Source organism: Halichoerus grypus, chromosome 7 (assembly GCF_964656455.1).
Source record: "Halichoerus grypus chromosome 7, mHalGry1.hap1.1, whole genome shotgun sequence".
Lineage (NCBI taxonomy): Eukaryota > Metazoa > Chordata > Mammalia > Carnivora > Phocidae > Halichoerus > Halichoerus grypus.
The window spans coordinates 85,772,529-85,785,580 of NC_135718.1; the positions used below are offsets into that span (position 1 = coordinate 85,772,529).

General features: G+C 48.9%; 1 protein-coding gene across 5 annotated transcripts in view; it reads right to left on the reverse strand.

Moving 5' to 3' along the window:
- TP53BP2 (tumor protein p53 binding protein 2) overlaps window positions 1-13,052 on the reverse strand; it is a 55,495-nt gene that overhangs the window by 13,104 nt on the left and 29,339 nt on the right. For 4 of the 5 annotated variants that reach the window (XM_036118907.2, XM_078077822.1, XM_078077823.1 and 1 more), the window contains 9 exons: window positions 10,901-10,983; window positions 7,674-7,775; window positions 5,392-5,566; window positions 4,369-4,550; window positions 3,891-4,055; window positions 3,432-3,660; window positions 2,177-2,281; window positions 1,522-1,670; window positions 315-774 (listed from right to left, as the gene is read on the reverse strand). In XM_036118907.2, coding sequence (XP_035974800.2) covers window positions 315-774; window positions 1,522-1,670; window positions 2,177-2,281; window positions 3,432-3,660; window positions 3,891-4,055; window positions 4,369-4,550; window positions 5,392-5,566; window positions 7,674-7,775; window positions 10,901-10,983 — 1,650 coding nt within the window. The remainder of the gene's footprint in view (window positions 1-314; window positions 775-1,521; window positions 1,671-2,176; window positions 2,282-3,431; window positions 3,661-3,890; window positions 4,056-4,368; window positions 4,551-5,391; window positions 5,567-7,673; window positions 7,776-10,900; window positions 10,984-13,052) is intronic. The other variant, XM_036118909.2, reaches the window with a different exon arrangement.

A 13,052-nucleotide genomic window follows, 5' to 3' on the forward strand; every position in this document is an offset into this window, starting at 1 on the left:
CCCCAGGAGCACCCGGTGAACCGAACCCCGCGGTGAGGACCGCGAGCGCCTCACTCACGAGGAGCTCCCGGGGAGCGGGGGCCAGAGGCACGCGGCCGCCACAGTGCAGAAGGCTGTGTCTACGCCGCAGGTTTTCTCCATCTGGGGCGTTCGCTTACTACTACTTGGCATTGAGCAGAAACCTGTTTCAGCCCCCAGGTAAGAAGCCTTAGAACAAAAGCATCCGTCAGCTTTGCTGTTCGCCGACAGGTGACCGCTCTGGCGCAGGACTTGGCCGCCTCGAGTGCCGGTGGAGACGAGACCCGGAAGCTCACCGGTCGAGAAGTGCGGCCCTCTGGAGTGTGTCTTGGTCAGCGCACTCTGCACGGCCTGCTGCAAGCTCTTTCCGGGAGCCTGATGCTGTGTGTACATGGAGTATATGGAGCTCGCTGCCACGGTCTGGGGTTTTCGCAAGGGCGGGAGAGGGGTGTCTTTGGAAGGCTGAGGAGTGAAGGGCCGGACGGCGGCGGCGGGGGGGCTCTCTTGCTTCCCAGCTGGAGACAGGGCCTGGCCCTGGCCAGCCGAGGGTGCGCCGGGGGCCACCACGACCCTCTGCTGCTGCCCCGTTTTCGGTTTGTTTCCCACGGACACAAGAGCTGCTGACAACTGCTGAGGGTTTCCATCCGGCTTCATGTCTGATGCTGACTGATTTGTTTGCCCAAAATAAGGCAAATTAATCTGTTTTGGTTTTGACGGAACAGGAGGTGGTACTTTAGCCACATTTTTATTTGCGGCCTGAAACACACACACATACAAAGCAGTTAAAACACTGTCCAAATGGGTACACAGCATGTTCTAGATAACCGAATTCTGCAAATATAAGTGTACGCTGAGAATATCAGCTCTACGTTTTCAAGTCATTAAAAACGTGTAGGTTTCTGCCCTGAACTACATTTGATTAAGGAACCTGAGGAACGCACTATGATTCCCGCCCCGGAGGCCTCTTCCCTGTCACCAGCTCCCACGCGGGAACCAGGGGTGCCCGCTCGGGGACTTTAACTGCCACTTCACATATTCACAGACGGCCCCAATAACCCAAAATCATCCTCGCTCACGAGAACATCACAGCACTGTGGTCAAAACACCTAACGGGGAGCAGGCTGCCATCACCCACTGCTCAAAGGCTGGGATCCTAACGGTCACAGAAGATTCACCACCAAATTGTTACTGACACAACCTCGGCTCCAGATTCTGAAGACACAAGGTCGCTGGGTAGCACAAATACGACGTGCTTCAGCGCACTCCTAGTTCCCACAGAATCACACAAAATGGGAGCCAACAGCAAGTATGGCAGCCTTTCTCCCATACGGTGTGAGACCACAAATACACTCAAGCTGCAGAATTCAAAATGACAGAATTCTGTTTTCTAATCTTCCAGAAATACTTTGGTTTTCCCTGCTCTCCCTCAACACGACAGCCTCTCTCTCCTAAGGAGCACACACAGAATTACCACTGAATGTTAAACTGAGCCATTCTTCGCACCTGCGCATCCCGCAAGATGTCCTCACTGCTCTGGTTTTTCCTCAGAGCCCCAAAGGGGGACGGGGCGGCAGACTGGTCCACCGTGTCAAACATCGAAAAGGGGCGCACTTTCTTCTCCTTCTCCCTCAGAGGAACCTCTCCATCATCAGCTGAAGACAGAAAAAAAGCACATGGACATTCAAGCCATTCATAGTAAGACTTCTTTTTTCACATAGAAGGTTTTCTCTCCTCAATCGCTTTGAAACCCTGCACCCAAGACATGCTTCCCTATTTTTAATTAAGCTCACTGGAGAATAGCCCGGATGCTACAATGCGAGAACTTTAACTCCGCAGCTAAACGAAGGTGTTCTGGAAATGAACACTGTTCCCCAGGTTTACCACACTAGAAAACAAACTAAAGACGACTGAGGGGACACCTGGGTGACACAGATGGTTGAGCATCCGACCCTTGGTTTTGGCTCAGGTCATGATCTCATGGTTGTGCAATCGAGCCCCACATGGGGCTCAGCAGGGAGTCTGCTTGAGATTCTCTCTCTCCCTCTGCCTCTGCCCCTCCCGCTCATACACTCTCTCTAATAAATAAATCTTAAAAAAAAAAAAAAAGAAGAAGAGAAAGAGTGCAGGGCGCCTCTCAGATGCCAGAACAGAACCCCACCTTGGTCAGGGGCACCCCCCGAGCTCACAGGCACAGAGGCTTGGCTCGCAGGAATGTCTGCACTTGGGGGGCTCCAGTCGGGGCCGAGTGGATGGATTTTAGAGCCTAGAATGCAGGAAAACAAACACGGTAACCCGGCACATTAAAGAGATTTTTTTTTTTTCCCCGTTAAACTTACTTAGAAAATATTAGACTTCAGATTTCTAATTTAAACTTACTGAAACAAATTTACGATTAATTGTAGTAAACAGAAAATCTGCTCGAACCAGGGAGGATACCCTGCTTCTTACTGGTACAAAACCGTCACTGTCATCATCAGAAAACAACTTCCAGTTTCGCAGACCAAGGGCTTCAGGGCGTATCTTACGCACCAGTGACGCACACACAACAAAAAGGCAGAAATGTGGACGCCGACCAGTCCCACAGGTGGGCGCGCTCTGCGCGGGTTTTCTCTACACAGATAGGGAAGCGTCAAAGCCCTAGCTCTGTCCTAACAGGAACAAAACAGAAGCAGTTCTTCCTGCAATGAAATCCAGACCCGGTGGCTCTATCGCTTCACACTGGTAATTACGGCAAAATAATCACAACTGTAAAGCTAGCCATCTTCTGCATGTGACAGTGACTGGCTGCTATTTCTTCTTGCAGGGGTCTGAAAGAGGACGTTTTCGTCCCGCTTCTCCTACAAGCCTCCCTTCATCTACAACTCCTGTCCCGAAACTCTGGCTCGCACCTCCCCACACACCGAGGACTACACGGCGCCAAGACCACTAACACAAGGCGCTTCTGTTATGGTCACTGTGAGCTTCCAGAAGGTTCACCTTCATTCTACAAAGTGCTAGCAAGCAAAGTCTCCTGCGTAAGCACGTACGCACAGCGAGCACCACCCATCAGCAGAATGCACTCACCGGCTCGCCTTCTGTTAAGATGACACCACTACCACGTACGCGGTGTTTTCACACAAAAGGAAAAGGGGTCGAGTTATTAACATCAGATAAAAATGTCCTCATTACCAAGAAGGAATTCAAAACTACCTTCATTGCAGAAATATCATGTTTCATCTCATTTCCCAAACAGAACTGCATTATTTAGAGTTAAGAAACGTATCACAGCGCTAGCAAAAACCACAAGGAGATTCTCAGGATTTAAACATGAACAAGGGAGAGAAATACATTTTTTTAAAACCCCAACCTGGGGGTAATGACGGTGAGGACGGGGAGAATACACTGTGCGAGGAGCTGGAAGTGACCCGTTTTACCTTTAGTCTGGGAGGCGGCCCCAGATCGCATGTTGGGCAGTGTGTGTACTTTGAGCGGCCCTTCCGGAGCCTGCGTGGCCAAGGAGCCATCCGGCAGAGCGGGCTTCACCACAAGTTCGGGCCTCGAAGGGACGCGGGGCATCGTGGACGACTGGATGTAGGGGCCCACCGCGGCCACGCGACTAGGCGCCGGCAGCCCTTGCGGGGGCAGGTTCCCATCAGATGAGACCTTAGGGAGAGGCACGGGAGCGTGACGAGTCTGACGGCATCCCAGCCAGAAGAGGCCGTGACACTTGCTCATTAGTTTCAGGGTCTCGCCCCCCACGTATAGGAGACACCGCAGACCAGCCCCCCCGGCCGGAGCGGCGGCCCTCGCTCTGTCCCGAGCAGGAGGCCCTCTGCCCAAAGGGCACCCGGGCGCGGCGCACGTGACCCGCGGGGCAGCCAGCGGCCACCTACCAGGAGGCTCTCCTTGTGCTGCAGCGCCGCCTTCTTCTTCCACAGCCGGTCCCGCAGCTCATTAACTCGCTTGTCCATGGCCGCCACCTCTGAATTGCGCTGGTTCAGACACTCGCGCTGCTGCTGCAACTTGGCATTCTGCTCCTGATTCAACGTGTTCCGTAACTGAATAAAATGGGGGGGAGCCGAGGGGCAGGAAGAAAAACTTCTCAGATAATCACATGCTTGACTATTACATAATTCCTAAAGATGTACAGTCCCTCCACCTGTCCACACTTCCATCTTATGGTTTAAAACTGTCAGCCCACCAGCTGCGGTCATAAGGAATGCCGCCAATTTCCTGTATCAGGTGCTCTTAAGTTTATTCTGGACTCTCTGGGGTTTAGGTCCCCCCCACCCCCCACTTTAAGGAAAAGAAACCGAAATCCCGCCCTGGCAGCCACTTCCGTGGCGATTGTGCCCCTGGAGCGGGCCGCACCTGCAGCTCCTTGTAGAGCCGGTCGAGCTCAGCCGCGGCGGAACGGCTGTCGTGCCGGCCGTCCATCCTGCCGTTCTTGAGCATCTCCAGCTGTCTGGTCAGCCCCTCCACTTTGGACACGGCCAGAACGAGCTCCCTCTGCTTTTGCTGGAACAAACTATTCATTTGCTCAATCTCCTCCACTAGAATGAGAACGAGAAAAGCAACAACAGTTGAAAAGAAAAATGAGAAAGGAGCACTCCCAGGCAACCGGGCTTTACAACAAACTTCCTAACAAAAAGTACAGACGTTTTTCAGAAATGTCCTAGAACCAACCTATTTCTTTTACAAGCAACTGAAATCCACAGAGACATTTCTAAATGTCCATGCCTCCCTCTGAATAGATCTCTAGCAGAATTTGTGTTATAAATATTATTAAGCTCCAGATTTTAGAAACAATGAAATTTACTTAGAACTTTTAACCTCAGTTTTACAGTGGTAGAGGCAGCTATTAAATCACAAAAATTTTAATTAAAATGGCATTATAACAGAGGGACCTATTATATGAATAAAAATCTTTGCCTTCATCAAATTTTCAGTCAAAAGTATTTAGAAAGAGGAAAAAAATAAAAACCCTACTAGTACATTTTTCCAAAGGTAACGTGAAAACCTTGTCTTAAACACCCAGCAGCAAAGGGCAACCCTCTCCTGTTCGGGAGCTTTGTACTATCACTCAATAAACTTTGCTTTGCTGCCCACCAAAAAAATAAAAATTAAATTAAAATATAATGAAACACCCAGCAGCTAAATCCAATTCACAGGCACCAAGAGCATTAAAACTGCAGGGAATCAGGCTTTGAAAAAGCTTGATTCTAAAGTTGACTACACGCACAGCCTCGGCTTACTGTCACTCAGCACGCAGTGCTCTAAGTGCCCGGTACCCGCGTCTCCGCGTCTGCCCAGCTCCCCCCACACACACACACACACACCCGCGTCCCCCCGCGGAGCCTCACGCGCTGGCAGGGCCCTGCGGGAGCGGCTCACCAAGTCTGCCGTTGCTCAGCCTCTTCTGCTCCACGTGGCCCTTCAGGGCGCGCACCTTCTTTAGCTTAGCCTCTTGGTTCTCAGCCATCTCCTTCAGCCTCTTGAGCTTCTCCTGCTCAGCAGCTTGTTGCTGCTGACGCTGATCTTGCTGTTTCAAAAACTTTAAGCGCTGTTCCTAAAGATGGAAGCCATCATCAGGCCTACCCTTTTCAACAGGTGTATCACAGCCCCAAACGAACCCCAGCACAGCCGAGAGGCTGAGGTGGGGGGCAACCAGCCATCCTGCATGCCGCCCCTGAACCACCTTGGACAGGAGTGAAAGACACAGCCTCCAGGCCCCAACCTGACTTTCTCTTGGGGGAAAGACCCAGGAAGGAGCAATTTTATTCCCAGTGGTTCCTCTGCAGCAGGTGAACAGTGACTCCACAGCTGGTTCTCGTGAGGGGCAGCTATGAAGTTAGGACAAGCTCACGCGGAAACGGGAGGCACTCACTATAAAGGCGGCTTTGCAGTCAGATTTGGACTCACAACCCGAGCTCTGAGACCCTCACCAAGGACACGGGTCGCCTTCTTCGGCTAAAAACAGGGTGATGGAGAGCCTCGTAGGGCCACGGTGAGGAGTAAATGAGATGTGAAGGGCACAGAACCTTAGACAGCTAGCATACACTCAGCACACACACTTAGCGAAGAGCTGAAGAACCCTCAGCCCTCAGAAACCTACAATGTAACATTCTGTTCCTAGTCTGCCTTCGGCTCAGGCCATGATCCCGGGGGCCTGGGATCGAGTACCATGTCGGGCTCCCTGCTCGGCGGGGAGTCTGCCTCTCCCTCCCTGCTTGTGCTCTTTCTCAGTATCTCTCTCTCAAATAAATAAATGAAAACTTCAAAAAAAAGTGAGTACCAGAGCCACACAATTTATAATCAAGGGTACACTTCTCAGATTAATATGCCTGAAACATAAATAACACAAAAACAGTTTCAAAATAAGACCCTGAGGTTAAAGATGTATTCTATTACTCAGCCTTTTTACTTCCAATTTATGTCCCTGATACTCAAGAAACAGTGCATCAGCATCACAAGGGAGCTTGTCAGAAACGCACAATCTCGGGGCGCCTGGGGGGCTCAGTCGTTAAGGTCTGCCTTCGGCTCAGGTCAGGATCCCAGGGACCTGGGATCGAGCCCCACATCAGGCTCTCTGCTCAGCGGGAAGCCTGCTTCTCCCTCTCCCACTCCCCCTGCTTGTGTTCCCTCTCTCGCTGTATCTCTCTCTGTCAAATAAATAAATAAAATCTTTAAAAAAAAAAAAAAAAAGAAAGAAAGAAATGCACAATCTCAGACCCCAGCCCTACTGAACCAGAATATGCATTTTTAACACAACCCCGAGGGGATTCATTCGCATACACATTCCAGTTTGAGAAGCAGTGCTACTCCACCTGATTTTGAAAATGCTGGTGCCTGGCGTCAGAGACAGAAACGGACCCACGGGAACCCGGCGAGTGTTACATGGAGGCCACGGGGCATGCTGCCGGGGACCCTGCACCACAGTCCACCCCGGCTCCGGTGAACTTACAGTCACCCTGGGCGTGGTCCGCTGCAGACACGGGTGTTCAGCCCAGGGTGGCGGGTGAAAGCCAGCCCGCCACCCGTTTTCATACATCACACAGCCACCCACGAGCTTACGTCTGTGGCAGCTTTTGTGCCACGACCGCGACGCTAAGAAGCCTGCAAAGCCCACAGTACTGACCACCAGCCTTTACGGAGGAAGTGTGGGGACATCTGGGTCAGACCACGGCCTATGGCTGGCGGGAGAAACAACAGGGAGACTGGTGTGGACGGTAACGGAGAGGCCGAGATGAGGATTAGTCTGTGGGGGCAGGATGTCCCAAATAAAGGCAAGCAGCCTGTTATCGGTGCCACACAACAGAAGGGGACAGTGTTAACACTGGTCGACGTCACAAGTAGGAATTCAGGATGAGGCTAGCCCAGAGCAGTTCCCTCTAGCAAAGTCGGAGGGTTCTTTAGGCCTTTCCTGTTTTCCCAAGCACGACATAACGTGGTTAACTGTGATCAGAACCAGGGGTCAGGAGATCCTGAGCAACTGGGATGATGTAAGGATTTCTACAAAATGCTGTGGTAAAGAGAAGAAAGCGCCACAAAGCAGGTAACCTGTGGGTTGACAGGATCAACCTGTATCTTGAGGTCACCGGCTTAACGGGGTGGCACGGAGACAGCTCTACACACGCACCCACAGAGGGGCCTGTCCAGTCCTTACAGGACCTCACCTTCGTCGCCAGCATTTGTTGCTGGGCCTCGATCTGCTGCTGCTGGCGAGAGGCCATTTCCTGAAGCTCGGCAAGAGTCAGATCCATCCTGGGGCTGTGAACCTACACGTGAGAACACAAAGAATCCAGCTGCAAGACGAGCATGGACAGAGACCCCTCCCTCAGAAGTGTGGAAGCTTCCCCTGAGCCCCTCGGGACACAATTAGCCAGTTTTCTTCCATAACATGAAAGAGACCACTAATTTTTATATTAATATCCCCACAATGACTTATTAAGTTTCAATGGAAGACATACTAATACACAGACCAACACTCTTTTAAGTTATAAATGTAAAAATTAAACAGTCTCAATAGTCTGTGACTGAAATGGAACAATTTAGAATTACCTTGTTCTGGACTGAATTTTATTAGAAAAATAACGCTGGATCACACTAAATATGATATTGACGCACTGGCAGCTAACCCAGAATATAGGCATCGGAACGACCTTTAAAAATACTGCACTAGCATCAGGAAATTCAAGACAAATGGAGTTATCAGAACAAACAAGACGTCTACTCTGTTCAGCATGGCCCATGGTGTTCTAGCCAGTGCAGAAGGGCAAGAAAAAGACGTGAGCTGCACCCAGTTTGGAAAGGACAGACAACACAGTCATCCGTGAGGAAAATGGTGTGGAATCCACAGAGGAGCTACCAGAACTAAGAAGTTTTTAGCAAGATTGCAGGATAAACGATCCTTATGCAAAAATCCACTATATCTCTTATGTTAACAACTAGAAATGTAAAAAAACTTTAAATACCATTTACAGTAGCATAAAACCCACAAAATACTGAGGAATAAATTTACCAGAAGATGTACTAGACCCGCACCCTGGAAACCTGTAGCCCCGAGAGAAAAGAAGGCCTGAATGAACGGCGGTAAAGCGTGGTGCTCAGTCACACCATGTTCCTCACACGACCTGACTACACGACTTAGCTTGCCTCGGGGCCCAACACAGGTAGTGCTGATCTCAAGCCAGAAGAGCAGAGAGCACAGACAGACCAGGCAACCGACTTCCGACAGAGGTACGAAGGCACTGAAGTGACAAAGAGTCCTTTCAACACACGGCTCCATCAACTGGATACCCATCTATCCATGGACAAAACTTGAACTATCACATCCAAACGGATCATAAAATGCAAATGTAAAGTAACAGTACAAAACTTCTAAATTGAGCAATTATACTTTACCAAAATTAAGAAGAAGCCACAGACTGGGGAAAATATTTGCAAATCATATACCTAATAAAGGACCTGGATCCAGAATATGGAAGAATTCTCGAACCCAGTACTAAGAAAGCAAACAAACCAACAAAGAAAAATATGAACAAAAGATCTGAACAAATACCTCACCAAAAAAGATAACACGACTCACAAATAAGCTCATGGAAACACACCAACATCATCGGGCATTAGAGAAATACACACTGAAGCCTACTCGCCCAAATTGAAAGGACTGACCCTACCAAATGTTGGCAAGGATGTGGAAAACCTGGAACTCTGATGAAAATGTAAAATAAAACAATCACTTTGGAAAACAGTTTGGCAGCTTTTTTTTTTTTTTTTTAAGATTTTATTTATTTATTTGACAGAGAGAGACAGTGAGAGAGGGAACACAAGCAGGCAGAGTGGGAGAGGGAGAAGCAGGCTCCCCGCTGAACAGAGAGCCCGATGCGGGGCTCGATCCCAGGACCCTGGGATCATGACCTGAGCCGAAGGCAGACGCTTAATGACTGAGCCACCCAGGCGCCCCTGGCAGCTTCTTAAAAAGTGAACGCACACCTGCCACGTGACCCTGCACCCCACTCCGAGTATTTACTCAAAAGAAATAGAAGAATATGTCCATACAGAGACTTGTACCCAAATATTCATTACCGCTTGATACGGAGTGACCAAAAGCTGAAAAACAACCCCCATAACCATCAAGAGAGAAACGGATGAACAAGCTATATCTGGACAAGCAAAGGCCTCTCAGCAATAAAAAGGAACCAACTACTGATACACATGAGATGGATCGAAATAATGATGCTGAGCAAATTCAGACAAAAAGACTATATACTGCATGCCTCCGTGTATGTAAGATTCCAGAAAATAAAACTAATTTGTAGTGACAGAAAGTGGACCCCCCAGAGGGTCCCTGAGGATGGGGAAGAGGCAGAAGGACACGAGGGAGCTCTGGGGATGATGGATATCCTCACTACCTTGGCTTCACAGGTCTATGTGCGTGTGAAAACTGACCAAATTGTGTACTCAAACCATGTGCCGTTGTGATAGGTCAATTATACTTCCATAAAACCCAGTGAGGGGACAGATACAGTGTCAAGATGCACGCAAATCCTGTCAATGGCTAAGACCAGGTTTTGGTCACACTTATAGGAGCTTTTCATCCCTGTAGGAAAACTGTAGGATCTCAGAAGAGAAACAAGGAGAATCTGGGGAAAGGCAGAACACGAACAAATGGCCTGGATTCTCTCATAAATTCACCCTGGATTTTGGGGAAGACGACACAGCTAATCCCTAACAGTATTAAAAATTCTGAGCTCTGAAAAGAAAATGTCTATAAGGTACCCCCCAAAGATACTTGTTAAAATTCACATGCAATAGCAAGAACATTAACATGTACTTTTTCATTTTACTAAAGTGATTATAGCAAAAAATAAAATCATAAAAAATAAATTCTCCCTTAACCTCATTCACCATTTGTTTTGCTCTGAATCTGCAGTGTATCCAGCATCTAACTGCTCTCAATAGTCAGCCAAGCAGAGATCATTAAAATTAATCCTTTGTAGGAAATACATTTGAAACAACCCTTTAAAAAGCAGGGCATGCTGGGACCTGGGCTGAAGTGTCTGCCTTCGGCTCAGGTCATGATTTCAGGGTCCTGGGATCGAGCCCCGCATCGGGCTCCCTGCTCAGCGGGGAGTCTCCTTCTCCCTCTGCCCCTCCCCCCTGCTTGTGCGTACACCCACTCTCCTGTGCGCACTCCCTCTCTCCTCCCACCTCTCTCAAATAAATAAATCTTTAAAAACAGTAGAAATTAAAAAGCGGCCCTCCCTCATAACCCACTGAGCAACAAAGTAGCAAGGGCCATGCTTCATAAGCAGTGAGCAACAAAGTAGCAAGGGCAAGAGGAAAACGTTACATGAGCAGCTGCTCGACTGGCCCCCGCAGCTCCAGCACCAACACTTACCCCGTTCTCCTTCCTTCGGTGCTCACCAGGGACTTTCACACCATTTCTCTTTAAACTTGGATCCTGAGACCGTGGTCCACTCACTAAGCACAAAATTCAAAAACGATGCATTAACACTAGAGCTAGCAGATCCTGTAAGTACTGGCTCAGCTCTGAGCTCTGGGATTCTTGCTCCTGGGTATTTAAGTAGAAAGCAAACGGTAAACAAAATATTTTCTCACAGCAATGGAGTGAAGGTCTCATATCTCTGCCTGTTTTGGAAAACCTCACTTGGAACGGGGACCAGTCAGCACCAGACAGTACTGCGCGCTAACTGCTCCCGGGAGAGCCGCGAGGTGGCGGGTCCTGCACACCATCCGCGCCCAGCCACCCCTCCTCGTACTCTAGCTACTCAGCGGTGAAACCAAGAACTTCCTCTGTAAGGAACAAGTGAAAATTAAATCAGTCCATCCTTGAGCTCATTAACCATGCTTGTAACTTACACAGAAAAGTAACTGAAGATAGAACAGAGGGGTTCTGAGTATCTGGTTTATTGAGAGCATTTTATGGTAATCCGTGAGTACTACGAAGTACGTCCCCGTTTATTTCAGCAAAAATTTTCCGTTTTTCTTAGCTACTGGAAGGTACTAACTGGAAAACACTGTATATTCTGTTTTGGCTAAAAAGAATTTTTCAAGTCAAAATATGGGTCTCTCAGTACCACGTGCTGCATCATAAAAGGAAAATAGTCTTAATTTAAACTGATACGTTGTTAGAAATTAACATCAAAAAGTTTTTTAAACATATGAAGTTAACCTAACCTGTACTTCCCAGAGATTAGCAAACGCATTATCTCCTAAGAAGTTTTAGATTAAAATTTCTTCTGAATTAAACATCTATTATACCTACTTAGCACAGATTCCCATGCCAATAAAGGTCTGTCCTCAGAGCCAGGTATGACACACATACCTATCTCGAATGCATTAGCTTTATTTTTAAAATACTGTTCAATTCTCTGACGACAAAGCTCAGGTAATCTGTCACATTTCTGCAAGAAAAAAAAAATCTACCATTTAGGAATTATTGATTTCCTTGCTGCCTCAAAGAGAGAGCCCTGAACCAGCTGGAGCACGTCCAGGGCATCAGCGTGGTGCCGGGAGCTTGAGAAATCGCGCATATCGGCGCTCAGCACAGGTCCTGGCTAATTGGGGACGAGAGTGCGGCAGGCCCACCCTCATCCACGGTCTGCGCGGAAAGGCTCCCACCCTGCTGGGTGGGCGGACGCTGCTGTGTCCCCGTTCAAACACCGTGTGGCACTGGTGTTTGGGACGCTGTGAACACAGCTGCATCTTCAGACTGTATTTCTCACCTTACAGACACACTGAGACGGCCCTGCTGAGGCTCTTGAATAATTTAGCCGCTACGTATACAGAAGATACGAGAACTGGGAGGTGAACAGGTCCAAGTCAGCTTCTTCCAAGAGAATGTATGCAGTAATGTCAACAAAGGACAAAATAAAAATGTGACGCAGATGCCCATTTAAAATTACAAAGGCAGCAGCTTAGGGAAAAAATAAGTGCCGATGTAAAGTAAAATCAGAGACACCAGTGATGCACGTGGCCTCCAACAGGCCAGGCCACCCGAGCGCTAGCGCCTCTCCCTGCAGGAGAGTCCACACTAAGTCACGCCACTATTTAATAATTTCTAATTGCCGGCCACCATGTGGACATGTATATTAAAGCAGTAAAACTGAGATGTGTTACGATAATTAACATCTGTTACCTACATTCCTGCTCCCAAGAACTATGTGCTGAGGTCACAAATCCTCAACTTCCCATTTTAAAAGTTCTCCCATTTTGAGAAATACCTAGTAATCCTGCTCAATGAGTGGCTTCCCCACAGATGTGACCGGAAACGAGGCTGCGGGGTCCCTGGGATGGCTGCACCCTCAGGGTCCAGCTTCTCCCAGCCCACCGCTCCTCCACCGCATAGCACCGATCGCCTTCTCCCTCCTTCCCTCGTCTACACACTCTGGTGAGAACCCTCAGTCCCCACAGGTGTGAGCACCTGACTCCCGTGTCCTCCGTCCCACGTGAATTCCATCCAAAGCTGGCCTCTCAGCCTCTAATTCCAGCTCATTTCATGGCCCAAATGGGGCCCTCATCACCTAGAA